This window comes from Lutra lutra, chromosome 8, assembly GCF_902655055.1.
Source record: "Lutra lutra chromosome 8, mLutLut1.2, whole genome shotgun sequence".
NCBI classification, from domain to species: domain Eukaryota; kingdom Metazoa; phylum Chordata; class Mammalia; order Carnivora; family Mustelidae; genus Lutra; species Lutra lutra.
In genome coordinates this window covers 138,947,216-138,964,719 of record NC_062285.1, presented here as the reverse complement: position 1 = coordinate 138,964,719, position 17,504 = coordinate 138,947,216, and the positions used below count along the sequence as shown (strand labels likewise).

Below are 17,504 nucleotides of genomic sequence, written 5' to 3'. Positions count from 1 at the left end.
TACTGCCCAAGCTGGGTTTTGAGGGTTGAATAGAAGTTTCTAGCTAGCCAAGCCTCAAGGAAAACAATTCGGGTGGAGGGTACAGAGGTTCAGAGGCAGAAGTGCCTGTGGCCAAGATCTGAGTCTGAATGTGGAGCAGGGGGAGGCGGAGGCAGAAGGTGAGGGGGAAGCAGGCGGGGTCTGGTGCCTTCACCTCCCTTCCTTCCTCGCCGGTGGGTTTCACAGAGGACTACCAGCAGTTGATAGAAGATATCGTTCGTGATGGACGGCTCTACGCCTCGGAGAATCATCAGGAAATTTTAAAAGTGAGTGAGCTTCTTTATGGGAAAGGGTCCGTGTGATCCCGGGATGGTGGCCTGTGATGATTCCGGGCCTCTGTCCTTGCAGACCAGGAGGCCCGAGACAGGCTCTCTGGTGGCGTCCAGCCCAGGACCTTCTGACTGGCCTTTGGGCTCCTTGCCAGCTGCCGGCTACACTTCCCTCATCTGTGAGATGCTGTGGGAGCTTAAAATCGGTAGAATCCGCTCCCACCTTTGGGACTGCCTGTCCCCTCATCTTGCTCGTGACCTTAAGAAGCAGAGCCACCTTGTCATCGAGGGGCTCTATGTCTGTCATACGGCAGGCACTGGCCAGCTCTGGGCCCTGACCCAGGGATTTGTTTGGGCTCTGGTGGTCTGGCCCCAGCTCAGCCTCTGGGGAGCTAACACTTCCAGCCTGGGAGCTGAGGTGGACGGGGCTGGAGCAGGTTTGGGCTCCCTGGCTGTCACGTCCCAGCTGGGTGGCCCTGGGCAAGCCCTCTGAGAAACAGGGGCGGCTCACAGAGTGTGGGCTTCCAGCCCCGGATCTGGCACAGTCCTGCACACAGTAGGCACTTTGTAAGCAGAGAGGTTCGCCCCGATGCTGCTGTACCCAGGAGCAGAGCTGGAGCCCATCTGTGCAGTGGGAACCGGAGGCCCGTGCTGGCCCCTCCATCGGTCCATCCGGCAGACGATGCCGGCTCTCCTCCTGGCCCTTCCCCTGCCGCCCTGGCCCTCTGCCCACGGCTCCACCCTACCGCCAGGAGCATCTTTGCAGAACTAGAAGTGTTTCCGTCACTCAGGACAAAAACCTTGGCCCGGGAGGCCCCACTGGGCATGGCCCCCACCTGCCTCTGAAGCCGTTCTGCAACCTTCACACTCCCTCCGCTCCCTGGCTGAGGCCTCTCTCCTCCGTGAGCATCCGCCTGTCCTGCTCTCAGCGTAGGCATCCCTCCTCTGGGCGGATCACAGACTCTTAGAGTCCCACGAGGCTCTGGCTCTTGGCACCTGCTGGTCCTGCCGTCAGCTGTGGTCTAGGATCATTTGGGCCCCGGCCTCCCTGGAGGCAGAGGAGGTGCAGGAGCTCCTGCCTGACCTGCTGTCCCCAGCATGGGCCCCTGCGCCCAGCACACGGGGCGGGGGCGGGGGGCGTGTTTCTCAAGGGCGAGGGTGTGAGCGTGCGTGCATGCCCGTGACAGAGCGTTGAGTGTGCGCCAGGACAGAGCAGACGCTGGACAGCAAATGTGTCCAAGGTCTCACCTGACACTGGGACATGATGCAGACAGCCTCTGGCCGGTGCCCGAAGCTGCACCCTCCCAGCACCCTGTCCTGAGCTCCGCTGCAGGCCAGGCTCCCTCCCAGCTCTCAGGACGCAGCGTGTGCTCGCCTCTACAGGAGGGCTCAGCTTTCCGACCTCCATCTGTCGGCCTCTAAACCCTCTGCCCCGCTCCGTGTCCTCTGGTTTCAATGCGATGGTTTGTTTTCTTTGATTTTGCAGAACTCTTTTTAAATAAAATGCTATTAGGACGTCAAGAGTTAAAACCAATAAACTATTTTTTTTAAAAATCAAAAAATGGGGCACCTGGATGACCCCATCAGTGAAGGGTCCGACTCTTGGTTCCAGCTCAGGTCATGATCTCAGGGTCACGAGATCAAGCCACAGTAAGGCTGGGCTCTGTGCTCAGCGGGGAGTCTCTGCTCTTCTTCTCCCTCTGCCCCTCCCCCATCATGTGGGCTGTCTGTAAAATAAATGGATCTTTTCTAAAAAATCAAAAAAGAGTTCACGGTGAAGAGAGTCCCTGGGGTCTGAAACCCACCCAGCAGCACAGTCTTTTCCTCCTCCCTCATCCTTGCAGACACCCCCAAGGCCCCGCCAGGGCCCCAGACATCAAAGAGGCCTGCACCCCCGCCCCCGACTCGGCCTCACCACCCGCCTCACTGTGTCTTGCAGGACAAGAAGCTCATCAAGGCCCTCTTCGATGTGTTGGCGCACCCCCAGAACTACTTCAAATACACAGCCCAGGAGTCCAAGGAGATGTTCCCGCGGTCCTTTATCAAGCTGCTGCGCTCCAAAGTCTCCCGGTTCCTGCGGCCTTACAAATAATGCCGGCAGCTGCCCCGCTCGGGGATGGCCGGGTATCCCGATGGGGAGGGGCGCCTCCCCTCCACAGGAGAGGCTGGAAGGCGGCTCTGCGGGCCTCCACGCTGCCCTGGGAAGTCACCACAGCGTCTGCCCTTCGGAAACACGGACCAGCCTGTGGGGGTGAGACCACATCCAGGCGGAGACCCTGGGCCGCTGCGCTCCTCAGGTCGCCCGGCTGGGAAAACACTGCTTCTGGCGGGCGGCTTTGCTCCCTCCCTCCCTCGGCCTGTTTCGTCCCGGGAGGGGAGGCAGCCTCCCTGAGCGGCACTAGCGGACCCACCTGGGCCGGGACACTCTGTGCCGCCGCGCAGCCAGCGCCTGGGCAAGCTGCATGTTTGGGGGTCACATGTGGCCTCGCCTGGCGCCTCAGGAGAGAGGGGGACGCGACTGCCTCTGTCTGCAGACAGGCTCTGGGAGGCATCATCTGCGACAGGAAGCCAGGCTGTGGGAGGAGGGGTGTGGGAGGGCGTCTGGGGAGCTTGGATGAGCCAGTGTCTGCACCGGCAAAGGCACCCACCCCTGTCCTCCAGCTGGGTCCGGGACGCAGGCGCCATGTGGCAGAGCTCTAAGGATTCTGTGATGGGACAGAGAAGAGCTGCTAGCGGAGGAAACTGTAGATTTGTGCTTTTCCTTGATAGAGCATCAATTAAGTACTATATCTATATAAATATAAATATAATATACCTCTATCTGTGGGTACTTTAGGAAAATCCTCTTCAGTAACTGTAAATGCGAACTGCAGCCCCACGCCTTCCCTCCCGAGCTGCCCCCAGCCTCCCTGGGTTGAAGCCCCTCCAGGTGCTTGCCACCTGGTTCTGTGAGGCCGGAGAGCGCGCGCTGGTTCAGGACACGCTCTGGAACGCACGTTCTTTGGGAACTGGGCCCCGATGCTTTGCTGGAGTGTTGCCCTCTGACAGAATGTTGTAGAAGGCCATTTCCCCTTGGGCCCTTTCCTATGGGTACCGAGGCCCAGCAGGAAATCTCGAAAGGGACCTGTGCTGGCCCTGAGGCCATGACCTTGGGGTCTGTGCCATGGCCTCGTGCCACAGGGAAACAAGGCTATCTCCACGTGAGCACAGGCTGTGCCACCGCAAGAGACCTCAGAGGGCAGCAGCCCACCCCTTTATCTTACCAGTGAAGAGAACGTGAGACGGAGGGCAGGCAGCCAGTGTTGGAGGCCTGGCCCCAGGAGCGCTGTCTACTTTCTGCTGTGCCACGCTGGGGTTCCTCTGAGAGTCTGTCTTTAAAGAAGAGAAGGCCAGAGGCTGACCCCGTTGCATGGTGTCCCCCTCGGTCAGGAAGCCAGCACCGGGACACAGCCAGAAACGTCCCTGCCGCTCTGAGTCCTCGCCTGCTAACCGACTGCTGGCTGCCGCCTGTGAGCCATGCGTGGGAAGCAGTCTGTATCTTTAGGGTAACAAATGTTCACAGTTGCAAAACACATGGGACAATCTTAAAATGAATCCCAGTCACCTGTCCCAGGTGCCTCTAGGCTGTCTCCTCCTCCTGCCTCCACACCCGTGCTGAGCAATGGGCTCGGTTTGAGACCCATCCATGGCACGCCACTGATGGTGAAGCTTGGGGCCAGGCGACCAGGGTCTGGGGGTCGATGACAAGGCAGGCCGTGGCGATGTCACAATACAAAACAGGGCTGGGGGCTCAAATCGTTCCTTGCTACCACCCACATCAGCAACAGCGAGTCCCCAGTTTAATGAACGCTGCCACCAGCGCCTTCTCTGCCAAAATCCAACTCAGGTCTGGAAGGGGCCTGGTGGGCAGGTCAGTGTGAGCCCTGAGCTCTGTTCCGGCCCACATCACCCTCCCCTGGTCACAGGCCTTGAAGGCCAGCCTCGGTCTCCAGAAAGACCCCTGTCTTCCCTCCGAGTCCTTGCTTATCCCCAGGAATTACGTGAGTGTCCTCCAGAACAGGCTTCCAATAACAACCACCCAGGAGAAGGGTTTTTGATAATGTTCTCAAAACATAGAGGACCAGAGGAGCTCTAACCTTTCTTGAACACTTCATGCCGCCCCTCTGGGTGGTTTTGGACCGTCGCCACCCACAAACCCCAATAACCCACCGGCCCTTCCAATGGGAGCCCCCCCATGATCCATGGCTCTCCCCGCCACTGTGGTCAGACCTGCCCGGTATTCCCCCAGCAGAGCAGAACAGATGTGGGACCCTTTGCCCTCACAAGTACCAGGGAGCTAGCGACCCCAACTTGCCGGCTGCCAACACATTCCCATCAGGGGCACTCAAAGGCCAGGAGTGGGGTCTGTCCTTAATGTCAGCCCTCATCCCCACCCTGGGGAACCTGAGGGTCCCATCTGTTAAACCGGATCTGTCCCCGGTCATCGGAGCCTGGTGGCTCGGGGGGAGAGCTCCCTGGGCAACAAAGCACGTTTGTCCATGTTCCCGTGTTGCAGAAGCTGGTGGCAGGTTGGCGCCGGTGGAGCAGGTGGAGGTAGAAAGGACGGGCCCCAGAGAGGACAGGTCCCCGCAGTGAGTCCCGGGGAAGAAGAGCACAGGACAAGGGTGCGGGAGGCCTGTGCTGCCCGAGGGAGGGGCTGACCAGAAGGAGCATGGCCTGCTCCTGGATGGGACGTTGGCCTCAAGCAGCCGCAGGCCCAGCCCAGCCACCACCGCCCCTCGCGTTGCACGGACCCTCCGCGGCGGGCCAATCGATCACTCCAAGGCAAAGAGCCAAGGATCAAGCTTCTGGAAGAAAAATCTTGCCCAGCTGGCCGGGACTGAAAGCTGCCAAGCCTGGAAGTCCTGAGGAGCTTGGCTCTGCGCCTCGTGGGGCAGCCGGGGAGGGTCTCCAAGGGTGGCAGTGGAAGACCGAGGTGCCCCTGCACCGTGTGCCGGGTGGCGGCGGGACCAGGAGTGGCGGACCCGGAAGAAGCCCTTCAACCCCGCACCCCTGGCGTCTCCTGGCTCTCTGCTTCCATGGACACGTGCCAAGGAAAAGAAGAGAACTGGCCTCAAGGTCCAGTGGCCAGCTGGGCCCTCAGCGAGGGAACATTGGGGTCACCTCATCTGCCTCTCCGAACGAGGCCGCTTTTCCCCGGCGCTGCTCTTGCCTGAGCCTGCAGCTGTGGCGGTGTGCTGGCCGCTCTCCCACCCCAGGGTCTCCACTTAGTCTCAGACTCTGTGCCCCTCGCCCTGACAGGTGGCCTTGGCCAGTGGTGGCGACCGTGCTCTGCCCAGCTCTGGCTCCCCAGGGGCAGTCCTTGCCAGCCCGTCCTGGCAGACAGAATGGTGACAGACTCAAGGAGGCCATGGGGCCCAAGGTGGCAGCCTCAGACAGCTTTCTCTCCTGCCATCCGTTGGTTTGGGACAGGCAGATGAAAGAGGACTGTAACCCGGGCCAAAAAGTCACCAGAGAGCAATGGCCCCAAGAGGCGGCTTCTGGGAGCCCAAAGACAGATCTTCTTTCCTTCAATCCTTAAAACCCGTGTTTCCTACCTGCACCCCCATTCCCCTGGGGACACGGCCAAGATCACCCATTTTCCACGACAAGAGGCCCCAGCCTGCTGGACCTAAAGTGGGCACCTAAGTGACATTTGGGGGATGGGGTAATTAGTTGAACACCTCCATCCACCACACTCAGGAGGAAAATAAAATACTGAGCTAAGTTAGGTCACTAAGCAAACATTTGCTGAGCGCTTACCGTGTGCCAGGCTCCTAGAAAGGAGAGAGGCCACAGCCATGGGGCTGGCAGACTCCTCTGGAAAGTTCCTCTTGGTCCCCGAGATAAAGATGATTGAGGCTGGCCCTGGACAGAGCCCAGTGCTCCTGTCCCAGTACCCTGGGTCAGGACGGCGAGTGTGGACAGAGGGCAGACGGAGCAGGGCTCACCAAAGGAGTCCCAAGGTCCATCTCCCAAGGGAGGAGCTACTGCCCGCCCAGCCTCAGGATGTGGCCGCCGTCCTCCACCAGCAGAGACAGAGGCAGAGAAGAGCTCAGCCAGCTTGCCCAGGACAGCGGCCTCTACCCCCCACACACACACACACAACAGGCCCCTCTCTTCGCCACGGATCCACATGGGGGCCACTCAGCCCTTCTGAACCGGGTGACAGCACCAAGCCAACTTCATTCTGGCCAAAGGCAGAAGGACCGACGTTTGAGAGACATTCCCAGTCCACACGTCAGAGCAGAGAGCTCGTGTTCTCCCAGATGGCTGCCCCTGGAGGCGCGGTTCTGAGCGCCTGCTGTATGCCGGACGCAGGTGCGGCAAGGAGGAGCTACAGTGGGCAGCGTCCAGGCTGCCTGGCGGCTTGGCGAGGGTGGTGGGAGGGGGCAGGCCAGCCCCAGGCCCAGAGGCCGCAGGCATGGCCACGCCTTCCCTCCCAGCACCCTGCACAGGCAGCCCCCAAAAAGCAGGACCCTCTGTTTCTCTGAGGACCCCCAGCCACCGGATGGACCCTCTGAAACTGGGCCCCTCGAGTCTCAGCAGGAAGCAGTGAAAGCCTGAGCCCCCCAGTCGCCAGGCTGCAGGGGACCATCCTCAGGGCCCTGGGGGTGCGTGGGACCTGACGTTCCTCGGACGTGGACGGGGAGACTCTAGGAGGCCCGGTGACGTGTCCCAGGCGAGGAAGAGCTAGTAGTTGGTGGAACTGAGACTCAAACCCAAGCCCATCGAAACCCAAGGTAGGAGATGTCTGTCTGTGAGATATCAACGGACTGAATTGTATGGCTTAGGAAACGCGCTGGGGAGTTCCGGGGCAGGGATGTGGCAAGTAGAGAGGAGGGAGGCGGAGGAGGCGTGGACATAGGACCTCCCCTCCCTGTGGAACAAGCACTAGAAACTCAGAGGAAGCCCGGCTTCTGCCTTCTCCGCTGCACGGACGGGATGGACGTGTCCTTTGAGACTCTGGCCCACAGGGCAAGGTAAGCCGCAGCCCGGCGCTACCCCGCTGCGTGTCCCCGGACAGATGCTGCCTGCCCGCCGTCGGCCCCTCTTCCCAGCTCGGGCGCACAAATGTGAGACAATGTGCGTGCCCCTCAGCAGACCATGGACTGAAAAGTAGGGGCAAAAAGAAAGCTCGCTGATGCCCAGGACTTTGTTTCCCTGTTCAGAGGCTACGGAGATCCCCAGGAAAGGTATAGCCTGCTGAGATTAGAACCTTGAACAGCCTGGGCAGACCCAGCCCATACCGCTCTTGAAATGGGGTATCTGAACACCACTGGGGGGCCTGGGGGGGAGGGGCAGGGGCCAGGGAGGGGGGAAGAGGAGCAGAGAGCTGGGCCTCGTTCCCCCAGCCTCCATCGGGATCCGTGCAGGCGCCGTACTGTCCAGGCACTTTGGCCGCCCCTCTGTCTACAAGAGTGACCTATACCGGCACAATCATGTTTTTCTTTTAGTTGCCTTGAATATTCAAGGTTTTGTCTTCTCCATCGTGTTCATACATATGCATGTAATTAAACATTTGTGGAAATCACTTTAATAATAAACAGGAAACGAACCTAAATGTTGCTCCTTTCTCTCATTCATCGGAGGTCATGATCTGGGGCAGAAAGTCAACTAGAATCAAAAAAAAAAAAACACCACTTTTCAGACATTCCTTGGCTATCATTGAGGGCTGCAAGTAAAGGAGCTTCCGGAAGCTTCTGGAAGGCAAAGCAGTAGGTTTGAGATCCGCATGTGAAGGGCACCCGAAGTTCGGGGACGAGGTGTTCCTAGATGAGCCGCAGGGAGGTGGACCATCAAAGCTCCAGGTCCACTGTTTCTCATGCCTGGTGGCGTGAGTGAGAGCTGCTCCTCTCCGCCGTGGCTTTGATCTCGGAGTCACGGTCACCTTGAGCCTTGGGAGATCTAGGACCCCTCGAAGCTGGACGCACAGTCAGCGCCGTGTATGCTCGCACACGTGAATGTGTTTCTCTGGGAACACGACCCCCGGCTTTCATCAGATTCTCAAAGAAACCTAGACCGCCAAAAAGGCTGGTAACCATTCCTCTCCTCAGAAATGCGGAGAAGCCTCCAGCATCAGGCCCTCGACAGGAGAAAAAAGCAATTTCATAAGTGATACTAATATTCCAAATAAGTGACAGGAAATGGCAAAGGTTACTCTGGCTCATTTTGTTTGGTTTTTGGTTTAACGCAATGATTTAAAAGTCTAAGGAAATTTCTAGAATCTACACAGCTGGGTCTCGAAAATATATTTGTACACCTGTGTTCATAGCAGCATGACTCGCAATAGTCAACAGTTGGAAGCAACCCAAGCGTCCGTCCGCGGATGAGCCGATAAACGCACGGCCCCTCCACGGCACGAACAGGGCTCGACCACCAGCCACAAGCAGGATAAGCCTGGGGGACCTGGTGCTGAACTCGAGAAGCCACTCACAAGCAGCAGATTCCACTTCCTGTGGGAAATACTGTGTGATTCCACTTACCCGAGGTCCCTAGGGTGTCGTTTTGCATGTAGGTAAGGTTCAGTGGGGTCCGGTGGCAAGAGCCAAGAATTTTTTTTTAGTCTATTTTATTTTATTTTATTTTATTTATTTGACAGAGACACAGTGAGAGAGGGAACACAGCAGGGGGAGTGAGAGAGGGAGAAGCAGGCTTCCCATCGAGCAGGCAGCCCGATGTGGGACTCAATCCCAGGACCGGGATCATGACCTGAGCCCAAGGCAGATGCTTAATGACTGAGACAACCAGGCATCCTAAATCATTTTTTTAAGATTTTATTTATTTGAGAAAGAGAGAGAGAGAAAGAGAGGAGGAGGAGCAGGTGGAGGGTCAGAGGGAGAAGCAGACTCCCTGCTGACAAGGAGCCCAATTTAGGGCTCGATTCCAGGATCATGACCTGAACCAAAGGCAGACACTTAGCCGACTGAGCCACCCATGTGTCCAAAGAAATAAATTTTTTTTAAGATTTTATTTATTTATTTGACATGGAGAGAGAGATCACAAGTAGGCAGAGAGGAAAGCAGAAGCAGGCTCCCCGCCGAGCAGAGAGCCTGATGGGGGCGGGGAGGGGGGGCTCGATCCCGGGACCCTGAGATCATGACCCAAGCCGAAGGCAGAAGGCAGAGGCTTAACCCACTGAGCCACCCAGGCACCCCAAGGAAAGAATTCTTGAGAGGCCCTTGGTGCAAACTAGTGGTTTGGTTTGGCTTGGTTTTTATTTAAACTTGATTTTATTTTTTCAGTGTTCCAAGATTCATTTTTTGTGCACCACACCCCGTGCTCCATGCAATCGTGCCGTCCTTAATACCCACCACCAGGCTCACCCAAACCCTCACCCCCCTCCCCTCCAAAACCCTCAGGTTGTTTCTCAGAGTCCACAGTCTCTCATGGTTCCTCTCCCCTCCAATTTCCCCAACTCCCTTCTCTCCATCTCCCAACGTCCTCCGTGTTATTCCTTATGCTCCACAAGTCAGTGAAACCATATGATAATTGACTCTCTCTGCTTGACTTATTTCACTCAGCATCATCTCCTCCCGTCCCGTCCATGTTGATACAAGATACAGATCTAACCAAAAAAGGGCCATCTGTACCCCAATGTTCATAGCAGCAATGGCCACAGTCGCCAAACTGTGGAAGGAGCCAAGACGCCCTTCAACAGACAAATGGATAAAGAAGATGTGGTCATATGTACAATGGAGTATTACGCCTCCATCAAACTAGTGGTTTTATTAAAGCCTCGGGACTCAGCAGGAAGAGCTGCTGACCCCCAGCACACCGGGGATCAGAGAGGAGCAACAGATGATATACTTCGGGGTTGGGGGAAATAACGAGAAATTTCAAAAGGATTTTCATATGCTAAAGAAGACACAAGAGGGAGCACCCGGGTCGCTCTCTAATTAACATCTGCCTTCCACTCAGGTCAGGATCCCGGGGTCCTGGGATTGGCCCCCATTAGGCTCCCTGCTCAGCGGGAGGCCTGCTTCTCCCTCTCTGACTCCCCCTGCTTGGGTTCCCTTTCTCACTCTCTTGCTCTCTCTCTCTCTCTCTCTGTCAAATAAATAAATAAAATATTTTTTTAAAATTTTTAAAAAATAAAAAAGTAGGGGGCGCCTGGGTGGCTCAGTGGGTTAAAGCCTCTGCTTTCGGCTCAGGTCATGATCTCAGGGTCCTGGGATTGAGTCCCGCATCGGGCTCTCTGCTCAGCGGGGAGCCCGCGTCCCCCTCCCTCTCTGCCTGCCTCTCTGCCTGCTTGTGATCTCTGTCTGTCAAATAACTAAATAAAATATTTAAAAAAAGATTTTTTTTAAATAAAAGTAAAAATAAAAAAGAAGACACAAGATACCAGAGCCTTGCTCATTGTCAAACCAAGTTTGTTTTTCCCTCTAGCAAGGCATTAGCATTAAGACAGTAGGGAGTTTCCTGGAGGAAGGTTATAATCTGTCTCCTCAAGTATTTGTCAGCGAGCTACAGATTATAAAGACATTTAATTTTATCTCCATTTCCTTCTGCCTCTGTTTCCCACGTCTCCTAGAGGAGACAGAAAGCAGAGTGGTGGGCGTCAGGGGCTGGGGAGGGGGCAAGGGGAAGTTCAGTGGGGACAGTTTCAATCTAGGAAAGATGGAAAAGTTCTGGAGGTGGACAGATGGTGGTGATGGTTGTAAACAATATGAATGCGTTTGATGCCATCAAAATGCATGGTTTTTAATGATTAAAATTAAAAGTGTTGTCTTCTGTGTATTTTGCCACAATGTTTAAAAAGTCTAAGAAGCAAACAATGACATCCGCTGAACACACCACACACCAGACAATTCAACTGTATTTCCCCCCCAAAGCTCCCAGGAGCACAGGCTCAGGGGCTCCCCGGGGGGCTCAGGCGGCGAAGCGTCTGCCTTCGGCTCAGGTCATGATCTCAAGTTTCCGGGATCGGGTCCCACATCGGGCTCCTTGCTCAGCGGGGAGCCTGTTTCGCCCTCTGCCTGCTGATCCCCCTGCTTCTCGAGCTCTCTCTGACAAATAAATAAATTAAATCCTTAAAAACAAAAAAGGCCGGCTTCTTTCAGGCTGGAAGATGAGCTGGGAGGACGCGCAGCCCCGCTCACAAAGAGGAGAGGACGTGGGGTGAGTGGACTTACTCCCCAGTCCGCCAAGCCCAAGAGGGATTCCAGGTTCCTCAGAGAGCGGAAGGCCCCCTGTTCCAGCTCCTTCTGGCCTCCATGGGCTGTGGCGGCCCCAGAGGGGGGTGGCCGATTCATATTAGAAAAGATGTGCAGCCCCGTTAATAGAAACAGAAATACGAAGGAAGCCAACATACGGACCCCACTGTGGCGCTAGGCTGGCAAAAGTGAAGCCTGACTCATGAGAGTCAGGGGGGGTGCGGGTGAATTCTGCGGGTGTAAATGGAGAGGCTCTTACCCCCCAGCCTCGCGTTTACAGAAGTGAAACGTCTGTCAGTGGGCGATGGCGGCAGGGACACGCGATTGTCCGACAGCCGTGAGCGCCACTCAGCCAGGGCAAGGGCAGCTTGTCCCGGTGAGCGGCGGCCGATGTGGGGAGGCGTGGAATCACCGTGTCCTACACCTGCAACTCTTGTAACTGCTAGCTTAGCTCCACTGCGATTTACATTAAATTAATTTTTTTTTTAATGTGATATACAAAAACAAGACCGGGGTGTCCGTTCTAGTCACAGTAGGGGAGGCTCTCGCCAGGACGATGAGACAAGGAAGGAAGGAAAGCTGTCTCCATTCACAGATGGCCTGCCCTTGTGCACAGAAAACCCTAAGGAATCCACAAAAAACCTATTAGAGCTAATAAATGAGGCCAGCAAGCTCACCGGGGATAAGACCAACCTGCAAAAGTCAGTTGCGTTTCGGAGCACCTGGTGGCTCGGTGGGTTAAGCGTCTGCCTTCAGTTCGGGTCATGATCTCAGGGTCCTGCGATCAAGCCCCGCATCGGGCTCCCTGCTCAGCGGGGAGTCTGCCTCTGCCCCTCCCCTGCTTGTGCATGTGTTTTCTCTCTCAAATAAATAAAATCCTTAAAAAACAATTACATTTTCATATGATGTGGGAAACAAAGGTAGAAGGAATGTAGATAAAATTGTCCTTATAACCTGCAGCCCACTGACAAGTGCTTAAGGAGACAGAGAGCAACCAACCTTCCTCCCGGAAACTCCCTACTATTTTGATGCTTAGCACCTTGCTAGAGGGAAAAACAACCTTGGTTTGACAATAAGTGAGGCCTCTGGTACCCCTTGTGTCTTCTATAGCACATGAAAATCCTTTGGAAACTTCCCTTCTCTTTACTTCCCCCAACCCCAAAGTCTATCATCAGTTGCTTCTCACTCATGGCGGGGGGGGTTGGGGCGTTGGGGGGCAGGGGCGTTGGGGGGCAGCAGCTCTTTCTGCCCACGGATCCTGTTCCCGTGCTTTAATAAAAACCCCCATTTGCGCCAAAGATATTGCAAGAATTCTTTCTTGGCCATCGGTTACCAACACACCAAGATTCAAAAAACTACAGCATATGTACCAACAACGAATAATCTGAAAATGAAATTAAGAAAAAAAATCCATTCAGGGGTGCCTGGGGATTTCAGTCAGTTAAGTGTCCGACTCTCTTGATCTCAGCTCAGATCTTGATCTCAGGGTTGGGAGTTCAAGCCCCACCCTGGGCTCCACCCTGGGCTCCACCCGGGCATGGCACCTAGTTTGTTTTGTTTTTTGTTTTCTTTTTAAAGATTTTATTTATTTATTTGACAGACAGAGATCACAAGCAGGCAGAGAGGCAGGCAGAGAGAGAGGGGGAAGCAGGCTCCCCGTTGAGCAGAGAGCCCGATGCGGGGCTCGATCCCAGGACCCTGGGATCATGACCTGGGCCAAAGGCAGAGGCTTTAACCCACTGAGCCACCCAGGTGCCCCTGGTGCCTAGTTTTAAAAGAAATCCATTTACAATAGCATCACAAATGATAAAATATTTAGGAATAGATTTCACAATGATGTGCAAAAACAGTTTGGCAGGTCCTCGTTTAGTAAACCCGTTCTGTGACCCAGCAATTCCACGCCGGGTTGTGTATATCCAAGAAAACTGAAATGTTGGCACGAAAATGTGTACGTGAATGTTCACCGCAGGGTGACTCATTAACACCCCCAAAATAAAACAAACAAATAAATAAATTGAATTAAATTTAAAAAAAGGAAAACACCCAAAGAGTAGAAAGAGCCCAAATGCCCATGAACTTCCCTACAGACAAACACAATGTGGGAAACCCACACGGTGGGATGGGAGCACTCAGCCATGTGAGGAAACGACACACCGATCCGTGCTAAGTTATGAATGAATGAACTTTGCAAATCCAATCCTCCGTGAAGGAAGCCCAGGCACAAAAGCCAGATTCTGTGTGGTTCCATTTCATGAGCGTCCAGAAGGGGCAAATCCCTAGAGACAGAAAGTGGGTAAGTGTCTGCCAAGAGTGGAGAGTTTTCACGGGATGGACGCCTTCTGCAGCTAGACCCTGGCGATGTTTGTACACGACCCCAGCTCCCAAAATGAACACACTCAAACTCGCAGCATTGTATACCTTAAAGGGGTGAACGTCATGGGGTGTGAATTTGTTCTCCGATACAATAAGCAACAGTTACTTGGTCTTTATCCCAGCTCGTGGCATACAGCTCCTAAAACCCATGGAAGTCTCCAGAATGATGTCTTTTGGATATTAATGAAGGACTGGGCGCTGGGCCCCGGAGAGCTCCAGGGTGGGGCTGGTCACCAGAGGATCAGACCTTTCCCTTCCACCCGCAACCTATGGCCAATGATTTAATCAATATTCGTTACGTAATGAAATTGCTATAAAACTTCCCAAATAACAATGTTCAGAGAGCTTCTAGGTTGGTGAATGCGCGGAGGTTCTGTGAGGGTAGCATACAGCCCTTTCCCAAGGTAGACTCAGCCTTTTTTTAAGATTTTGTTTGAGAGAGCAAGAGAGAGAGAGCATGAGCAGGGGGAGGGGCAGAGGCAGAGGGAGAAGCAGGCTCCCCGCTGAGCAGAGAGCCCAATGTGGACTCGATTCCAGGGCTCTGGGATCACGACCTGAGCTGAAGGCGGAGGCTTCACCAACCCAGTCGCCCCAGCCTCTGCCTTATTCGTCTCTTGCATCTGTCTGTTCCTGAATTGTACCCTTTATGATAAGCTGGGAATAGTCAATAAAGCACTTTCCTGAGTTCAGTGAGCCGTTCTGGCAAATCATCAGACCCAAGGAGGAGGTCATGGGCACCCCCAGAATTGATATCAGGTTGGTGAGAAGCGCAGCTGACAACCTGGGACATGCCGGGGGTCTCCAGGGCGTGCCGTCTTGGGGACTGAGCCCTTAACCTGTGGGGTCTGTGCTGACTCCCGGTAGATGGTGTCAGAATCAAACAATCAGAGAGGTGGAGAGCCCCTTGGTGTCGAAGATGGGAGCAAAACCCGTTCCGATCTCAACGAGATAAAACATCACCATGTGGCGCGAAATCAAAGTTTCCTGAGAACATCACATCGTATCCTTGAACTAAACAATCTACTACGTACGTACACGCGGACACATGTGAGGAAAGGATTTTCTGAAGCCTGGAAGTAAGCAACATCCCCTCCCACACCAGGACTTCCTTCCCGGAGGTGGAAGGGACTGTGACTCGGGAAGGGGCAGCACTGCTGTTGCCTGACCACGCGACACGCTCTGGTGTTCGACGCGTTCAGTCTTTTATAGGACAGCGGAGCCAAAGCGTGGGTTTCAACACATTTCCTTGCGAAGCTGCCGTCCTGGAGACCATCCTGGAGCCCAGCTTGCAGCCTGCCCGTGGCTCTCCTCCGCTTGGAAGCTGACCGCTGCCTCTTCAGTTGAGCAGCAGGTAAAGGGGTGCTTAGGCTCCCAGGTGTGCTCCCAGCACAGCCCTCCCCAGGAGAAACTTTCAGGGGCCAAAGTTCACCCTAGGCTTGTGATTTTCCAGATAGAAGTTCCTTTTTTCCTCTTTCTCTGTCCTTTCATTTCCCCTGGGGATGAGGGAAGCAGAGACAGGAGTCAATGTCAACCAGATTGCACAGTCAGTGGCTCTTTAAGGGGGCACCCCTTCAGCTGAGACCCCAGAAAGGAGTTGGAATCAAGGAGGGGAGCGGAGGGCAAGGGCCACCAGGCAGAAGGAGCAGCACAACCCCCGAGACAGAGGCTGTGTGTCCCCCTGCAAGTGCTGGAGATGGCCAGAGCGGCAGGAGTCAAAGATAGGGAGGACATGCTAAGAGGAGGCTGGAGAGGTCAGCAGGGCCTTTGAGGCCCCACGAAGGGCTGGGCTTTTACTCCCGGGCACTGGGGAACCACACAAGATTTCAAGTGGGGACCTGATACCGCTGGGTTTGCATTTGATGAAGAGAATGCGAAACAGGCCTGCCCTGTCGGAGGGATGAGTCAGCGATGTTCATAGGACCCAACAATCATGCGAGAGAAACACAGACACTCAGGCTCCCCTTCCCAGCAGGAGTGACCTCTGAGAGGAGACAGGCCAGGGCTGATGCAGCTGCTTTATGGCTACAAGGGGGCAGCCTATCAGAGAGGAAAGCCAATGCACAGAAGAGCAGAGCTGAGAGACTAGACAGGAAAACTGGATCCTTGTGATGCTTGTGTGCCCCTCGATCAAGCCGGACCTGAAGCCCACATGAACGCCTATGTGTTGCATGGTTCTGGCTGCCATGACAAAATGACACAGACCATGTAGCGTAAACTATAGAAATTCGTTTTCTGGAGGCTGGGAAGTCCAAGATCAAGGGGCCAGCCCATTTGGTTCTTAGTGAGAGTTCTCTTCCTGGCTTCTCACTGTGTCCTCACTTGGCAGAGACAGTGCTCTGGTATCTATTCCCTTTCTTGTAAGGACATCAGCCCTGTCAGATTAGGACCCCACTCGTTTGACCTCATTTAACATTTATCATCTCCTCGCAGGCCCTTTCTCCAAATACCGTCGCACTGGGGGTTACGACTTTAACATATGAATCTATAGAGATACAAACATTCAGTGCATAACACGGTGTGAGTCAGTAAATACCCTTTATCCTTAAGCCAGTACCAGTTGGAGTTACTGTCCTTGGAGTAGATAAACTGCAGGCTAGAGGAGGGGGGCGGAGATGGAGTTATCAAAGAGGACAAGTAGGTTTTCAGCTAGTGCAACGTACAGCTGCTCATAATAAAATAATTATTATATGTATGACATATGCTATCTACATAGGCACCAGACTGTAATGCATGATAAATAATATCACATAGTTGTTATTCATGATGATCAGGTCAGCGAAATGGATAAAAATTCTTACGGAGTTACAATACCGTTATGTACTAAATCTTCACTGGGAGGTCCCGCTGCCCCCGTCTACCTACCACCTGATTTGTGTGCTATCCTATAGGCTGCAAGGTGCATGAGGCTTCGGGGAAAATTACAGGGTAGTTGTGCATGCACGAGACAGGCGTGAGAAACAGAGGCTGAGTGGTCCTGACCCGGGGTGTGCAGAAGAGTCTGAACATTTTGCTGCAGCAGGTTGGCCCTTGTATGGTAGAAGTTTTTATTTGTATTTTGTTCCGATTGGGGAGTACATCTTTTCAGGAGCAGGACACTTACAGAAATGGCGTCCACGTTTCATTTAAAAATCAGTTCTGAATCTCCATTTCTCAAAGCCAATTATGAAACTGAAACCTCCACAAGATATTTGTTGGCTTTTAGCTTCCACTGTGGAGGCCAAAGAGACGTCACTAGCCACAAGCCACACCAGACGACACAATTCTGACTCCGAAGCATCCCATCTATTTTCACAAGTCAGCGATTATTTTCAAAGACGGTGTCCAGAAATGGGTTAACCCATAAATGCAGTTAACCAGCTGCAGAAGTGGGCTGACCCGCCACTCCTGAAGTCATGACTTTGTTTACAGCATATGACTTGTTCTACACTCATTTCACTCGTTTTTCTAAAGTATTTTAAGATTTTATTTATTTATTTGAGAGACAGAGAGCATGATCAAGGGGAGGAGCAGAGGGAGAGGGAGAAGCAGGCTCCCCGCTGAGCAGGGAGCCCGAAGCAGGGCTCGATCCCAGGACCCTGAGATCATGACCTGAGCCGAAGGCAGAGGCTTAACCCACTGAACCACCCAG

The 17,504-nt window shown here is 54.2% G+C and overlaps 1 protein-coding gene across 5 annotated transcripts in view; it reads left to right on the top strand.

Annotated features, from left to right (window-relative positions):
- SCUBE1 (signal peptide, CUB domain and EGF like domain containing 1) overlaps window positions 1-3,122 on the top strand; it is a 134,624-nt gene extending 131,502 nt beyond the window's left edge. For all 5 annotated transcript variants that reach the window (XM_047743349.1, XM_047743352.1, XM_047743348.1 and 2 more), the window contains 2 exons: window positions 226-305; window positions 2,248-3,122. In XM_047743349.1, coding sequence (XP_047599305.1) covers window positions 226-305; window positions 2,248-2,400 — 233 coding nt within the window. In that variant the 3' untranslated portion in view covers window positions 2,401-3,122. The remainder of the gene's footprint in view (window positions 1-225; window positions 306-2,247) is intronic.
- The last annotated feature ends 14,382 nt before the right edge of the window (window positions 3,123-17,504 follow it).